This window comes from Megalobrama amblycephala, linkage group LG10 (assembly GCF_018812025.1).
Source record: "Megalobrama amblycephala isolate DHTTF-2021 linkage group LG10, ASM1881202v1, whole genome shotgun sequence".
In the NCBI taxonomy this organism is placed as follows: Eukaryota; Metazoa; Chordata; class Actinopteri; order Cypriniformes; family Xenocyprididae; genus Megalobrama; species Megalobrama amblycephala.
Genome location: NC_063053.1, coordinates 22,209,019 through 22,223,974, shown reverse-complemented (window position 1 = coordinate 22,223,974; position 14,956 = coordinate 22,209,019). Strand labels below are relative to the sequence as shown.

The following is a 14,956-nucleotide window of genomic DNA, read 5'->3' as shown; positions in this document are numbered from 1 at the left end:
CTCTCTCTCTCTCTCAATTCAATTCAATTTTCAATTCAAGTGTGCTTTATTGGCATGACAAAAACTATACATTTGTATTGCCAAAGCAATTGCAGCTGGGCTGCTTACAAATATTGCATATATGTATTAACAGAAAAAAGAATAATAATAATAGTAATAATAATATAGAAAAGTATTAAGCATGTAGTGCAAAATGAATTACTAATGTATGTAAGCATATAAACTAGAAATGAGAGAGAAAAAAGTTGAGGGATTAGACATATTTACAGAAGCAAAATGTGCTGGAAACATCAGATCAGGGCAGATTGAGTGTTTTCTCTTCTATGGTGACAGGCAGACACATATTGAGCAGCAAACACACAGCAGTTCTTGTGTTCTCCTAACAGATATGGCAGTTTCTCCTGGTTTGAAAGAGTTTTAAATGTCGGATGGATCTGCTGTATTTTATCATAGAACACTGTCCGTATGTCCGTGTATTTGGAGCATTCTGTCAGGAAGTGCAGTTCTGTTTCCATCTGATTCAGATCACAGTGTGAACACAATCTCTGTTCCGGGGGCAGCCATGTTTTTCTGTGTCTGCCCGTCTCCATCATCAGCTTGTGTCCGCTGAGTCTGTATCTGGTCAACGTGCTTCTGAGTTTCTTATCTGACACTGTGTACAGATACTCTGCCATACTGTACTCTCTCTTTAGGGCCGAATAGCATTGCATTTTACTCTGTTGTTGTGTTTGGGTTTGACAATGAGTGATGTAATTCTGTTTGATTTGTGCAGTAATCTGATTGATTCTGATGTTGTGGTTCAGAGCATCAGTAGATGTTTGTGAAACATCAGGACTGAAGCTCTGGATCAGCTGAGGGAAGGGGTTGCTTTCTTTGTTCATCTCTTGGTATTGCAGGGCTTTATATATTGGTATTGCTCTCTCTCTCTCTCTCTCTCTCTCTCTTTTTATAGTCAGTGCACCATTTTGCAGTTCTTATCCTCTCTTGATCTCTCAACCCATATATTTTCAGAGCTCTTTTTAATCTTCACCCAGTGCATCTGCCTTGTTTTCAGACCACATTCAGTGCCTCAAATTGAAGTCTTGGGCACCAGAACCACCTTTAATTTGCCAAGAGAGTGAAATAAATTAGCGGTTTTATGATCTCAGCCAGATCTCATTTGCTGCAGAAGTTTAGAGTGCATGTAATTTTACAACCCACACACACACACACACACACACACACACACACACACCATGTTTTAAGAAGTTCTCGGGGGCAAAAGGTACCTTGCTCCCAGGCTCTCTGCCTTCCCCTGCGAAAAGTGACATGGCTCCCATCTTTCTCCCTGCCTTTCTCTCTCTCTCTCTCTCTCTCTCTCTCTCTCTCTCTCTCTCTCTCTCTCTCTCTCTCTCTCTCTCTCTCTCTCTTATCTAATGAAGTCTTGGAAGAATTCATTTAATTAAGTGTGGAGAGAAGACCCTCTACACAATCGATGCCTTCCCTCTTCGTTAGGAGAAAAGGATTTCGCTCCATTCCCTGTTGTCAATGAGGTGGAAATAGACACATTGCTCTCTAGCCTGAAGAGGCAGATAATGAAAGAGGAATGGCAGATGAGGGGGAAGAAGGCCACATTTGTTTAAAAAAAAAAAAAGAAAACAGGTTGCTGGTAAGGTTATTTGATTCATTTTAAGATGCCTTATAGGAACAGTTCACCCAAAAATTACAATTCTCTCAACATTTTTTGTGAGAAATGGATCACATTCATGAGAGAAGTTGAAAAGTCAAATTTGTGAACACATCGTTTTGAGTCAGTTCTTTACATAAAACTGGGTTTGTTCACAAATTTTACTAATTGGGTTCTCGCGTTGACTTGTATGATCTTGTCAGAAGACTTGGAATTTAGCAGTAAATGCTTTTGCATACAATTTGAAGCTTAAAGGGATAGTTCACCCAAAAATGAAAATGTGATTTTTATCTGCTTACCCCAGCGCATCCAAGATGTAGGTGACTTTTTTTTATTCAGCAGAACACAAATGATGATTTTTAACTGCAACCGTTGCTGTCTGTCAGTCAAATAATGGGAGTGAATGGGAACTCGATCAATAAGAGTCAAAAAAACTTGCATAGACAAATCCAAAATAAACCCTGCGGCTCGTGACGACACATTGATGTCCTAAGACACGAAACGATCGGTTTGTACGAGAAACCGAACAGTATTTATATCATTTTTTACCTCTAATACACCACTATGTCCAACTGCGTTCAGCAATCGCTTAGTGAGGTTTGATCACACTCTGACAACGGAAGTAATGTCTAGCACTCATTGAAGTATATGCGCAAGACATCACTGCCGTTGTCAGAACGCAATCAGACCTCACTAAGCGAGTGCTGAACGCAGTTGGACATAGTGGTGTATTAGGTAAAAAATTATATAAATACTGTTCGGTTTCTCACACAAACTGATTGTTTCATGTCTTAGGACATCAATGTGTCATCACAAGCCGCAGGGTTTAATTTGGATTTGTCTATGCAAGTTTTTTCGACTCTTATTGTTCGAGTTCCCATTCACTCCAATTATTTGACTGACAGATGGCAACCGTTGGAGTTAAAAATCATCATTTGTGTTCTGCTGAAGAAAGAATACAAAGGAGGTATGCACTCTAAAAGAGACTTTAATAGAAGCTCACAGGAGATAAATCAACAAACTTTTCGGCTCTTCGCCTTCGTCAGTGTAACAATTTCATTCACTCACAATGATTATATAGAAAATACACTCTAAATCCACAGGTGTTTACAATCATGATTAAAACATATGATTAGTCCAAACTTCAGCTTAGGTGTATAATAGGTCACAATTAGATGACAAGAGTAAGACACATATGACAAGAAACTCACAAATCTAGCAATAATCAACAGTCAGAATAGATCCTTTGAAAACAAAAAACCAGAGTAGCTCCATCAACAACAAATGTAAATGGGGTACAATAACCCATCAGGCAGAAAGCCATTCATAAACATTGTACCCCCCCCCCCCAAAAAAATAAAAAAAAAATAAAAATTTTATGGTTATTTTTGGATGTTTTTAAATTGAACATCCAAAAAGCTTCTCTTCTCAAAAGTTTATTATCAATGTCACCACCACGGCGAGAATTCTTTACTATTTCGATACCTATACAAGTAAGTTGTTCAATGCGGTGATTAAATTCAATGAAATGTCTAGCAATCGGGGAAGTAACGTCGTGTCTGCGAATAGCTGATTTATGTTCACTAACTCGAACCCTTAGTGGTCTTGATGTTTTTCCAACATATCCCAGTGTTCTGCTGAAGAAGAAAAGTCACCTACATCTTGGATGCGCTGGGGGTAAGCAGATAAACATCAAATTTAAATTTTTGGGTGAACTATCCCTTTAAGGGCATTGACACCAAGCCGACGGTCAGGTATCAGCTATTGACGGGCTGTCGGTGCACGTCTGTTGGGCTAGTTTTTGCGGTGTGTTCCACACGTCGGCTCTAGTCGGGACCAGATGCACCCGACGCAAGGCGACAACACAGTCGGCTTCTGTCACAGCTAGTTCTCCAGTTCCCATTCATTGTATTTGCATTGGAAAAAGTGACACATTATTTTAAAATTCATCTTTTGTGTTCCTTGGAAAGTAAATGAGACAAACAAGTTTGAAACAATATGACTGTGAGTTTAATCACTTACACAGGGAGAAGTTTAAAAGCAGTTACTTTTGTGCAATACAGTAGTTCCACAGAGAATGAAAGACATTTGAGTCCTCAGGTCAGTGAGCACAGTGAACCAAAGCACATTAACTTTCATTCTGAAGAGAAAACCTTTGGTGTCCAGTCTCCAAATCTCTGAATTAATACCAACACTCTGTCCAAGTCCATGACTCCTTTCAAGATGTCCTCTGGCCCTCTCCTGTTTTGAATGCGTCCTCATGGGCCGATTGGTATGCAAGTGTTTTCCTTTTTGTTGTCCTGCTTTAGTATGCGCAGGGCATCTGAAGGTCTTTTCTCATTCTTCAGTCAGGTGGATTGTTGTCATTATTTCCTTTCTCGTATTGGAAACAGACGCGTGTTCTCCAGTGAAAGCACACATTATTCAAAGCAGAGTACTTATTTGATGAGGCATGACACTTTCTACCATTTTAGTGATGTTTGCATATGATGTGAATGGCATAGAAATGTTTTAAAGTTAGATAGACCATGAGAAAATGTAGGAATACACAGTTATTTTTTGTTGTTGGTGAGGTTATACAATAAATTGAAGTGTATACATTTCTAAAATTCACTATAATGCATGAAACGTCATATCAACCAATTACCACCATTTTCCTTAAAAGCTGAATTGTTTGTATTCCTGCAGGGGGAAAAAAAACATATGATGTTATGGTGTCCCCACAAGGTATCTTAACTAGCCTAACAACCAAAACTTCCTAGTAGACTGATTTTACCCAGTTACTGCCTTTAACCAACTAGACCAGAACCAAACTGGCATTAACCAGGAAAAAAGAAAAAAAAAAAACAGCCTGGAAATCCATACTGCTTTAAGCTGGTCTTTTCAGCAATGATTTTCGCAAACGTAGCATGTCTTGGATTTGCATCCAGAAAATGAACATGCTAAATCCTGCATGCTGAATTTATTTAATATGTGCCGTGCCAATGTGATAGTGGCTCCCTTGGAGCCAACATTCTCAAAGAAGTACATGCATTAATCTTTATATTCTATCTGCGTGCACCATCACGGATGTCGAATGGCCTTTGAAGAATATGTGCGCTTTGATGGTACGCATGAACACGAACATGGAAGTGCCTCCCATCTCTGTGGAGAATGAAATAAGGAGTAGCATGGATACATGCTACCATATTTAAGAAAAACAAGACGCCCTGCACAGCAGAATCATTTTCTGCTTCTCATTACCGTTCTGTGAAGGGCTGCTCAAATGCCATTAAATACATATTTATATGTGTCCCACCCCCTCCAGTCCAACTCCAATGTATTTTCCCTGTGAATATTGATCTAACCGTGACTTTTAAAGTTTATGATAGGGAATGTTGGTGTTGGACTGTAATGATTTTTAATTGAAACATCAATGCTTTGTTATATCACAGCATTAATCACAAGCCATGCATAGAATAGTGATCATTTCAACATATTTCACATGCTGTGAGCACTTGGATGTATGATTTCCTCATCTTTAGTGAGCAAGGTATGCATTCAAAACATATTTTGTTGCCAGATATGTCAAATGGTCTTTTATTTATTCTGTATAGCATTATTTTTAATCTAATACGCATTTTTCTTTCTGCCAGCTGGATTGCTGTTGCCAAGGAAGAACTGTTACGTTTTACTCGCTTATCATTTAGAGTTTGATGCAACTCTCACCATACTATGTGACGTTTGTAGTGTCAATTTTTGCGGAATGTACAGCCACAAGTCACAACAAAGCTGCCCAAAATCCCTACTGTCAAATAATGATGGCTCACATTTTCTCATTTCTCTTGCGATGTTTGATTTCTGGGAGGTTATACAAGTCAAGGCCCGTCTGACCTGACCCCCCCCCAATTACACTCCCTACAGTGTTTTTTTGAATGACCCAAATATCTGTGATATCAGACTCCAGCTTTCTCAACAGTACAAAACTACAGTAGGATCAAGTCCTTATATATTAGTAGTGTCATACCTCAAATACCAAGCATCTTTTAATAGTGTTATTTTGTGAACATGTATTGATTTGTTGTTGTGTCCTTGTTTTAACAGGGTTCAACAACGCGTCTCTGAGATAGGGTTTTTTTGAATGTGATTTCCTTTTGCAAACTCCTCGAGAATTTGAGATGGACCCATAGTGATGTAAATGATTTATGGTGTTTTCGTCTTATTTTCACAACGCTCCCTCTCTCCCAGCATCCCCATTCCCCCAACCTTTCGACATATAGCCAAAGCCAGATATTATTCTGCTTGGCCTTGGGGCATGAAGACAAAGTCATAAACAACACACACACTGTTTCCTCTGCTCGGATGCTTTACAATTAAATGTCTGTCATATAAGTTTTATGCATTGGTCCCGCTTCTTCAAACATTTTTTAGAGGGTTTTTTTTTTTTCTCTTTGATAGTTTAGCTCATCATCTTTCTTGCCAACCCCCATCCGTCTCATCTCTTTTTCTGTTTTCTTTTATGTTTCTTATCTAGGAAGATACAGTAGCTCTCAGAAAAGAGGGTATTGGTGTAGTTCTTGATTCCCAAATGCCCTATTTAATCTGCATTGATGAAGATCTACTCAGCACAGGGGTTGTTCTCTATCATTTAAAGGTAGGCAGCACCTCATAACGTAGCGCAACATGTACAGCTGAACTCAACTCCCATTGATGTGATCCCATTGTTTATCAGTTTTGCCCAAGCAACATTTTTCTTTTTTGTCAACAACTAGAGTATTAATGAGATCAATATTTGCTGTTATGGGGTTTCTAAACATTCCCTGTTCTGCGGTTTAGGAAGGTAGAACTTCAGTTGGGACTGGAGGAACCGAGCCAGAGCAGGATATAGGTTTGTATATTCTGTCTGTGTAGATTTTGTTTCTGACAGGAAGCTGTTGGCAATGTCATACCCTTTTTCATTTTGAGCTTTCTCTGTTTTGCAGTTCTCCATGGTGAAGCTCTTCAGAGGGAACACTGTGTTTTTGAGAACCAGAGAGGAGCCGTCACACTCGTGCCGCTACCAGGAGCCAGGTGTGCAATCAATGGGGTGGAGGTGACCCAGCCATACCTTCTTACCCAGGGTAATAAACTGTTATGTCTCATTTTTTTAGGATCTTTGACAAACCATTATAGTTTATTCTTCATTATGAAATGCAGTACTTTTTACTTGTTAAAATAGTGTCATTGCTCATAATATTACCATTCATAAGTTTAAATGGTTAGTTCACCCAAAAATTAAAATTCTATCATTTATTACTCACCCTTATGTTGTTCCACACCCATAAGACCTTTCTTCATCTTCAGAACACAAATTAATATATTTTTGATGAAATCCGAGAGGTATAGCAATATAGACAGCAATAGGTTGTTTTCAGTCACGTGGTTCTCGTGACGCGCGAAATTCCGGTGGAGGGCAAGCAGTGAAAATTAGAATGGAAGAGATGGGAAAAAGTCCATTCTGTGCTGATTTAGACAGAAAATCACAACATATGTTGGACGTGATACTTATGTTATGAAGAGGAGCGACATTTCCACCGAATTGAAAGACTTGACTGCCATCGAGGAGGTAGATATAGAGGATGTTAAGCTGCCGTAACGCCGTGTTCAGTTCTAGTCTGGGTTTGTTTATATCGCGCTGCCTTTCTGCAAGTGATGTTAAGGGCAGTATTTTAATTTTCTGTCATGATTGTGAAAAATGTCACCATTGTTGGTCATTTATGCTGAATCGAGAACTGTAATAGGAACTCGCGATATCGTTCGGGGGAAAAAAACTGCTAATACAATTTTTGCCTTGGTTGAGAAGGTGAGACGACTAGCAAATGTAATAATGTCACTAAATAAACCCACTATCTTTCACTCAAAATAAACACATACTGTACTTAGCTGAGTTTTGTATTTGGTTTTTGTGTAATATTTAATTAACATTGTTTGTGAGTATGACTCACTCGCTTGTGAATGATTATAACTTGCACACAGCCACTTCAAAACTGTTGATGAGCTTCTATAGGTTTGATTTCGGTTGTCATTTGTTGAAATAAATACAAAAATACAGCGTGTCGGTGTCTGTCCCTGAATGTGACCCTCCGATTCTCCTTCGTGGTCATATGGGAAAGTGAATATTTACAAAAACAACATTAAAACTAGTTACATTTACACGCTTCCAACAAAGAAATGCATCGACTTCTGTCAGCTTGTTAAACATTTATTTTATTTGGACATTTTCTACAATACGACGGCTGAAGCAGCAGCGCGTGACTGTTTTCATGGTAACCAGATAAACATGAACGGAATTCTACAAAAATGAAGTTAAAACACCAAATTATCATTCAATAGGATAAAATATCTTCTCCTCCCTGCAAACGATAGCATGAAGAATGTGAATATTTAACCAATTCAAAAACAAAAGGTAAGCAGGTATCCATATTCATTTCAGTATCAGCAGATGCAAAACGCTATAAAAGGCGACAACTTTTAAAGTTAAAAAAACTAAATAAGTTATAAAAAACGGTATAAGATATGTAAACGATAAAAACACCTTCTGGGTTCTCGATTTTAACGATTTTAACGATTGATTAGCAACCATAAACAACGCAAAACATACGAATATTGAGTTTTTGATAGGATTCCTCTATAGAAACATCACTCCCTGCCCTCCGGACACATTCGCGCTGCTGCTGTGACGTCACGTGAAACCAACCTATTCTATATTGAATTCCTTCATAGACAGCAATTTAACCACCACTTTCAAGGTCCAGAAAGGAACTAAAGACATCGGTAAAATTGTCCATGTGACTGCAGTTCAACCTTAATTTTATGAAGCGATGAGAATACTTTTTGTGCCCAATAACAAAACAAAATTAATGACTTTATTCAACAATATCCTCTCTTCTGTTTCATTCTCTTTTGCTGTTTACATTCAGCGCTTCCAGGTTCTACATCAAAATGCCGGCTCTGTATTGGCCGACGCTGTTCACGTAAGCAGCACGACACATGCGTGTGATGCTGACGCAGGAACCGGCCAATACTGGGTTGGCGATCTTACATACTAGAACCTGGAAGCACTGAACGTAAACGGCGTCAGACAATGACACAGAAGAGAGGATATTGTTGAAGGGCTGCCCTCGACTAGATATTTTTCTAGTTGACTAGTAACCGTTCATTTAAGCCATTAGTCGACTAATTGCGTGCTTATATTAAAGGTGCCCTAGATTATGTTTTTAAAAGATGTAATATAAGTTAAAGGTGTCCCCTGAATGTGTCTGTGAAGTTTCAGCTCAAAATACCCCATAGATTTTTTTTTTATTAATTTTTTTAACTGCCTATTTTGGGGCATCATTATAAACGCGCCGATTTATGCTGTGGCCCCTTTAAATCCCGTGCTCTCCGCCCACAGAGCTCGCGCTTGCCTTAAACGGTGCCGTAACAAAGTTTACACAGCTAATATAACCCTCAAAATGGATCTTTACAAAGTGTTCCTCATGCATGCGGCATGCATGCGTCGGATTATGTGAGTATTGTATACTGTTATATTGTTTACATTGATTCTGAATGAGTTTGAGGCTATGCTCCGTGGCTAACGGCTAACATTACACACTGTTGGAGAGATTTATAAAGAATGAAGTTGTGTTTATGCATTATACAGACTGCAAGTGTTTAAAAATGAAAATAGCGACGGCTCTTGTCTCCGTGAATACAGTAAGAAACGATGGTAACTTTAACCACATTTAACAGTACATTAGCAACATGCTAACGAAACATTTAGAAAGACAATTTACAAATATCACAAAAAATATCATGATATCATGGATCATGTCAGTTATTATTGCTCCATCTGCCATTTTTTGCTGTTGTTCTTGCTTGCTTACCTAGTCTGATGATTCAGACGTTGATCCAGACGTTTTGCCCTTGTCTAATGCCTTTCATAATGATAATGTTGGGACCGTGGGCTGGCATATGCAAATATTGGGGGCGTACACCCCGACTGTTACGTAACAGTCGGTGTTATGTTGAGATTCACCTGTTCTTCGGAGGTCTTTTAAACAAATGAGATTTATATAAGAAGGAGGAAACAATGGAGTTTGAGACTCACTGTATGTCATTTCCATGTACTGAACTCTTGTTATTTAACTATGGCAACATAAATTCAATTTTTCATTCGAGGGCACCTTTAATAAGCCATAAATCATGTGAGGCAAGTATACGCAGAGTTTCGGTTCGTATTTGTTACGTGCTTTGGATTTCCTGCCATTAATGATCTCTCCCCTCACTCATTGACTGCATGACTTCTCCACTTCCTGTAGAGATTTTTTTTTTTTCTGCAACTAACGGACTAATAAAATCTTGGTCAACCAAGCCTCTTCTAGTCAACTAATGGTTAGTCGACTATTAGGGGGCAGCACTTATAAAATTGTTATTTTTGTTTTGTTTTTGCGCACAAAAATTATGCTCGTCGCTTCATAAAATTAAGGTTAAACCACTGCAGTCACGTCGACTATTTTAATGATGCCTTTAGTACCTTTCTGGACCTTGAGAGTGGTGGGTAAATTGCTATCTATGAATGAGTCAGATACCTCCTTGGATTTCATCAGAAATATCTTAATTTGTTTTCCGAAGATGAATGAAGGTCTTACGGGTGTGGAATTAATGACGGAATTTTCTCTTATTAAAATGTTAAATAACTGTTTTCTGTTGTTCTATCATTTTAAAATGTAATGTATTCCTGTAACGCAAAGCTCAATTTTCAGCATTATTACTCCAGTCTTTAGTGTAACATTTTTTATTATTATTATCAATGTTGAAAACAGTTGTGCCACTTAATATTTTTTGGAAACCATTGGGATACTTTTTTTTTTTTTTTTTTTTTTTTTTTCAGGATTCTTTGATAAATAGAAAGTAAAAAAGCAGCATTTATTTGAAATGTGTATTTTTCATAATAAAAGCAACAATGTACATAACAGTATGAGTTTTTAATGTCACTTATTATTATTTTAATGCATCCTTTTTCATTTTTTTTTATATAACAATAAGCTTTTTCTGCCAAGTAAAATATTAGTATACCCTGGCTGTAGGCTGTTTATGTACACCAGGCAATTTAACTGTCAACACAGTGGCTTAATGATATAAAATTCAGTACATGCAGTATATGGGTACAGGTTTGTGTTTTAGCTATCTACAGAAGCTTTGAACTGGACTCATCCAATCAGATTTTAGAGCCACAATCAATTTTATTGTCATACCTTAACTGTACAAGCATACTAATTTTAAATACAAGTATAGAAAATATGAAGCTTGTCAAACTCTCTGGTTTTAACTGGAATTCAAAGAAGCTCTTTGAGTATGTCTGCATCTTGCCACTTCAGATCTCCTCTCTACGTTTCCAGGCCCATGGAGTGCAACAGTCCCGCCCTACTGCTTCTATCCTTGTACATGTCCACCAGAGCGACTCTCATCTCAGAGTGAGACTCGCGGCACTTCCAGAACAGGCAAACACGAGTGAGGTTAAGACTCTGGCGGACAAAGCACCCGGCCCGCAGTTAATTGGCAGATGAAACAGATAGAGTGCAGAGGGGGTTTGAAGTGCATGTGTGGGATTAACCTTTCAAAGAGGGTAAAACCTCCAGAATTCAGACAAAACAGGCTAGATCTATTCTGGGTGTAAGATTAAAAAAAAGAGAGAAAAGCCAACTAAAAGGAAGGAGACTCATGAGAGAGTGGCAGAACCATGCTAGTCTCCTTTTCACAAATTTCAATTTGCCAATGTTCCCCTCTTTAGACACGGTGGCATCTGAAGCCATTTCCTTTGAACAAATGATAGTAATTTCCACAGCAACCATGGCCCAAATCCATCTGATGCAGGCTTTTCAAGGGCTTTGTCACCCCTTGGATGTCATTAATAGAGGCAAGATTAGTTTTTTTCACTCTAGAAAGACGGAGGAGAGAAAGAGAGAAATGGGCATCTGCTTGGAAACCCAACATTCTCACAATCCCCCGAGAAAGTTGTTTTAGTAATGTTACATGCATAATGCGTTTACTAGAAAGGAAAGAGACAGGTTGGCCACATGGTCAGGATTGTCTGTTTAATTTTTTCATGTCTATCGTCATTTGTTTTTGCCAAATTTGCCTATATTTAGTTTGTTTTTATTGTAAAGGTATACACTACCGCTCAAAAGTTTGGGATCGGTAAGATTTTTAATGTTTTTAAAAGAAGTTTCAGGTGCATTTACTTAATTAAAAATACAGTAAAAACAGTAATATTGTAAAATATTATTACAATTTAAAATGATTGTTTTCTATTTGAAAATATTTTCAAATGTAATTTATTCTTGTGTTGGCAAAGCTGAATTTTCAGCATCATTACTCCAGTCTTCAGTGTCACATGATCCTTCAGAAATCATTCTAATATGTCAATTTGCTGCTCAAGAAACATTTATTGTTTACAATTGTACAAAATATTTGTGTACAATATTTTTTTTCAGGATTCTTTGATGAATAGAAAGTTCAAAAGAACAGCATTTATTTGAAATAAATTTTGATTGATTTAATGCATCCTTGCTGAATAAAAGTATTAATTTCTTTAATTTCTTTTCAAATTCTTACTGACCCCAAACTTTTGAATGGTAGTGTAAAATGTTACAAAAGCTTTGTATTTTAGATAAATGCTGTTCTTTTGAACTTTCTATTCATCAAGGAATCCTGAAAAAAAAAAGAACACAACTGTTTTCAACATTGATAATAATAACAAATATTTCTTGAGGAACTATCAGCATATTAGAATGATTTCTGAAGGATCATGTGACACTGAAGACTGGAGTAACGATGCTGAAAATTCAGCTTTGCCAACACGAGAATAAATTACTTTGTAAAATATATTCTAATAGAAAACATTTATTTTAAATTGTAATCATTTTTCACAATATTACTGTTTTTACTGTTTTTTTTAATTAAATAAATTAAGCCTTGGTGAGCAGACGAAACTTCTTTTAAAAACATTAAAAATCTTACCGATCCCAAACTTTTGAGCGGTAGTGTATATTTACAATATTATAAGAGTGATATAGTATTGTTGGCTATATTGTGTCGATATATAGTTAACAGATATTGCTTACTGCTGTATTTTTCTTCACCATATATGTTTATATTTCTGTGTTTGTCAGGAGTGAACATACAACTTGGAAAGGCCACCATGTTCCATTTCAACCACCCTCAAGAAGCAGCCCAACTTCGAGAGAAACGCAAGGTGGGGGAAATTCATTCTCTTTTGAAGCTATTTGTGAAAAATTATGTATTAAAACGCTGCTGGATAAAGGGTGAGCAGAATTACGAACTTATGTTAAAAAATGCAAGTCATCAAAAACTGCTCGTAGTTGTAATTGCTATGCCAGTTGGCTATGTGCTTCTCCATGCAAGGTAGAGCAGGAGCTTTCTTCTTCAAAGAGGCACATATACACTTCCCTCAAGCTAAAATTATAAATCCCTCTTGGTATGTTTGCAAAGTGCCAGTTCTCCTTTTTTCTTTTTATCTTTTACACCTTTTTTCTTCATTTCCTCAGAGAGGTAAAGTCATTGTGCACCTCAGTGTCTTCTGATAAGAGACATGTCTCTGTCGTTGGTTTGTGAGTGTGCACCTTCCCTTCCTCTGTCTTACTTTCTCCGCTGCCTCTGACACTCTTTCTAACTTTCCCTCCCTCTCTCTGTCTCTCACTGCTGTGACAGGTAATTAAATATTTCCTGACTGTTAAGTCTCTCATTGTAAAGTTAGACAGCAGCTGTTTCCTCTTCTGAGCACGGAGATTACAGCGCCTTCTCTCTGCGTGAACTATTCTTATGCTCACAAACAACTGTTAACTTGCCTCACGGAGCTCTCAGCGGCACCATTCAGTCATTTTTGTTGTGCGAAACTTTGTTTTTACTCAGATACACTGCTCATTTACATATTACACATTGGCTCATAATAGTTTGAAGATTGCTTGCATAAACTAACTTCATCTAAGTGCTGTTTCAGTTGATATTTTGTGCCCAGATGAATCTTATGACTTAAATTTTATATTAAAAACTTTCCATTTGTATCAGTTTGGAATGGTTATTCATCAGTGTAGATTATGAAAGCTCCACAATACTAGTTTTTCTCAATTTTAGATGAAATACCACCTTACATGTCCAATATTCTGATCAGAGAGAGATTTCTGGGAAAGATAATGTAATTTCCATCAGAAGCATCAATCACTTTCAAACACAGGGGGCCCATGTCCACTTCAGATTTTTAAAACAATTAGATTTTAAATGCAGCTTACAAATTTATATATTGTCTTAAAGGTGCCCTAGAACTTTTTTTTAAAAGATGTAATATAAGTCTAAGGTGTCCCCTGAATGTGTCTGTGAAGTTTCAGCTCAAAATACCCCATAGATTTTTTTTAATTAATTTTTTTAACTGCCTATTTTGGGGCATAATTAGAAATGAGCCGATTCAGGGTGTGTGGCCCTTTAAATCTGGTGCTCCACGCCCCAAGAGCTCACGCTTGCCTTAAACAACATAAAAAAAGTTCAAACAGCTAATATAACCCTCAAAATGGATCTTTACAAAGTGTTCGTCATGCAGCATGTCTAATCGCGTAAGTACAGTGTTTATTTTGATTGAGTTTGAGGCTGTGCTCCGTGGCTAACGGCTAATGCTACACTGTTGGAGAGATTTATAAAGAATGAAGTTGTGTTTATGAATTATACAGACTGCAAGTGTAAGAAACGATGGTAACTTTAACCACATTTAACAGTACATTAGCAACATGCTAACAAAACATCACTAAAAATATCATGTTATCATGAATCATGTCAGTTATTATTGCTCCATCTGCCATTTTTTGCTATTGTCCTTGCTTGCTTACCTAGTCTGTTGATTCAGCTCTGCACAGATCCAGACGTTCTGCCCTTTTCTAATGCCTTTCATAATGTTGGGAACATGGGCTGGCATATGCAAATATTGGGGGCGTACACCCCGACTGTTACGTAACAGTCGGTGTTATGTTGAGATTCGCCTGTTCTTCGGAGGTCTTTTAAACAAATGAGATTTATATAAGAAGGAGGAAACAATGGAGTTTGAGACTCACTGTATGTCATTTCCATGTACTGAACTCTTGTTATTTAACTATGCCGAGGTAAATTACATTTTTGAATCTAGGGCACCTTTAAAAAAACAGACATGTGGACATGTGCCCCCTCTGTTTATATGAAAATGAAATGAAGTTGCACAATTACTGTACATAAGAAGGTGTTTGTTTG

General features: G+C 37.5%; 1 protein-coding gene across 3 annotated transcripts in view; it reads left to right on the top strand.

Annotated features, from left to right (window-relative positions):
• The window catches only part of kif16bb (kinesin family member 16Bb), a 50,824-nt gene that overhangs the window by 22,299 nt on the left and 13,569 nt on the right, over nt 1–14,956 (top strand). For all 3 annotated transcript variants that reach the window (XM_048205372.1, XM_048205371.1, XM_048205373.1), the window contains 4 exons: nt 6,180–6,299; nt 6,482–6,533; nt 6,628–6,765; nt 12,838–12,920. In XM_048205372.1, coding sequence (XP_048061329.1) covers nt 6,180–6,299; nt 6,482–6,533; nt 6,628–6,765; nt 12,838–12,920 — 393 coding nt within the window. The remainder of the gene's footprint in view (nt 1–6,179; nt 6,300–6,481; nt 6,534–6,627; nt 6,766–12,837; nt 12,921–14,956) is intronic.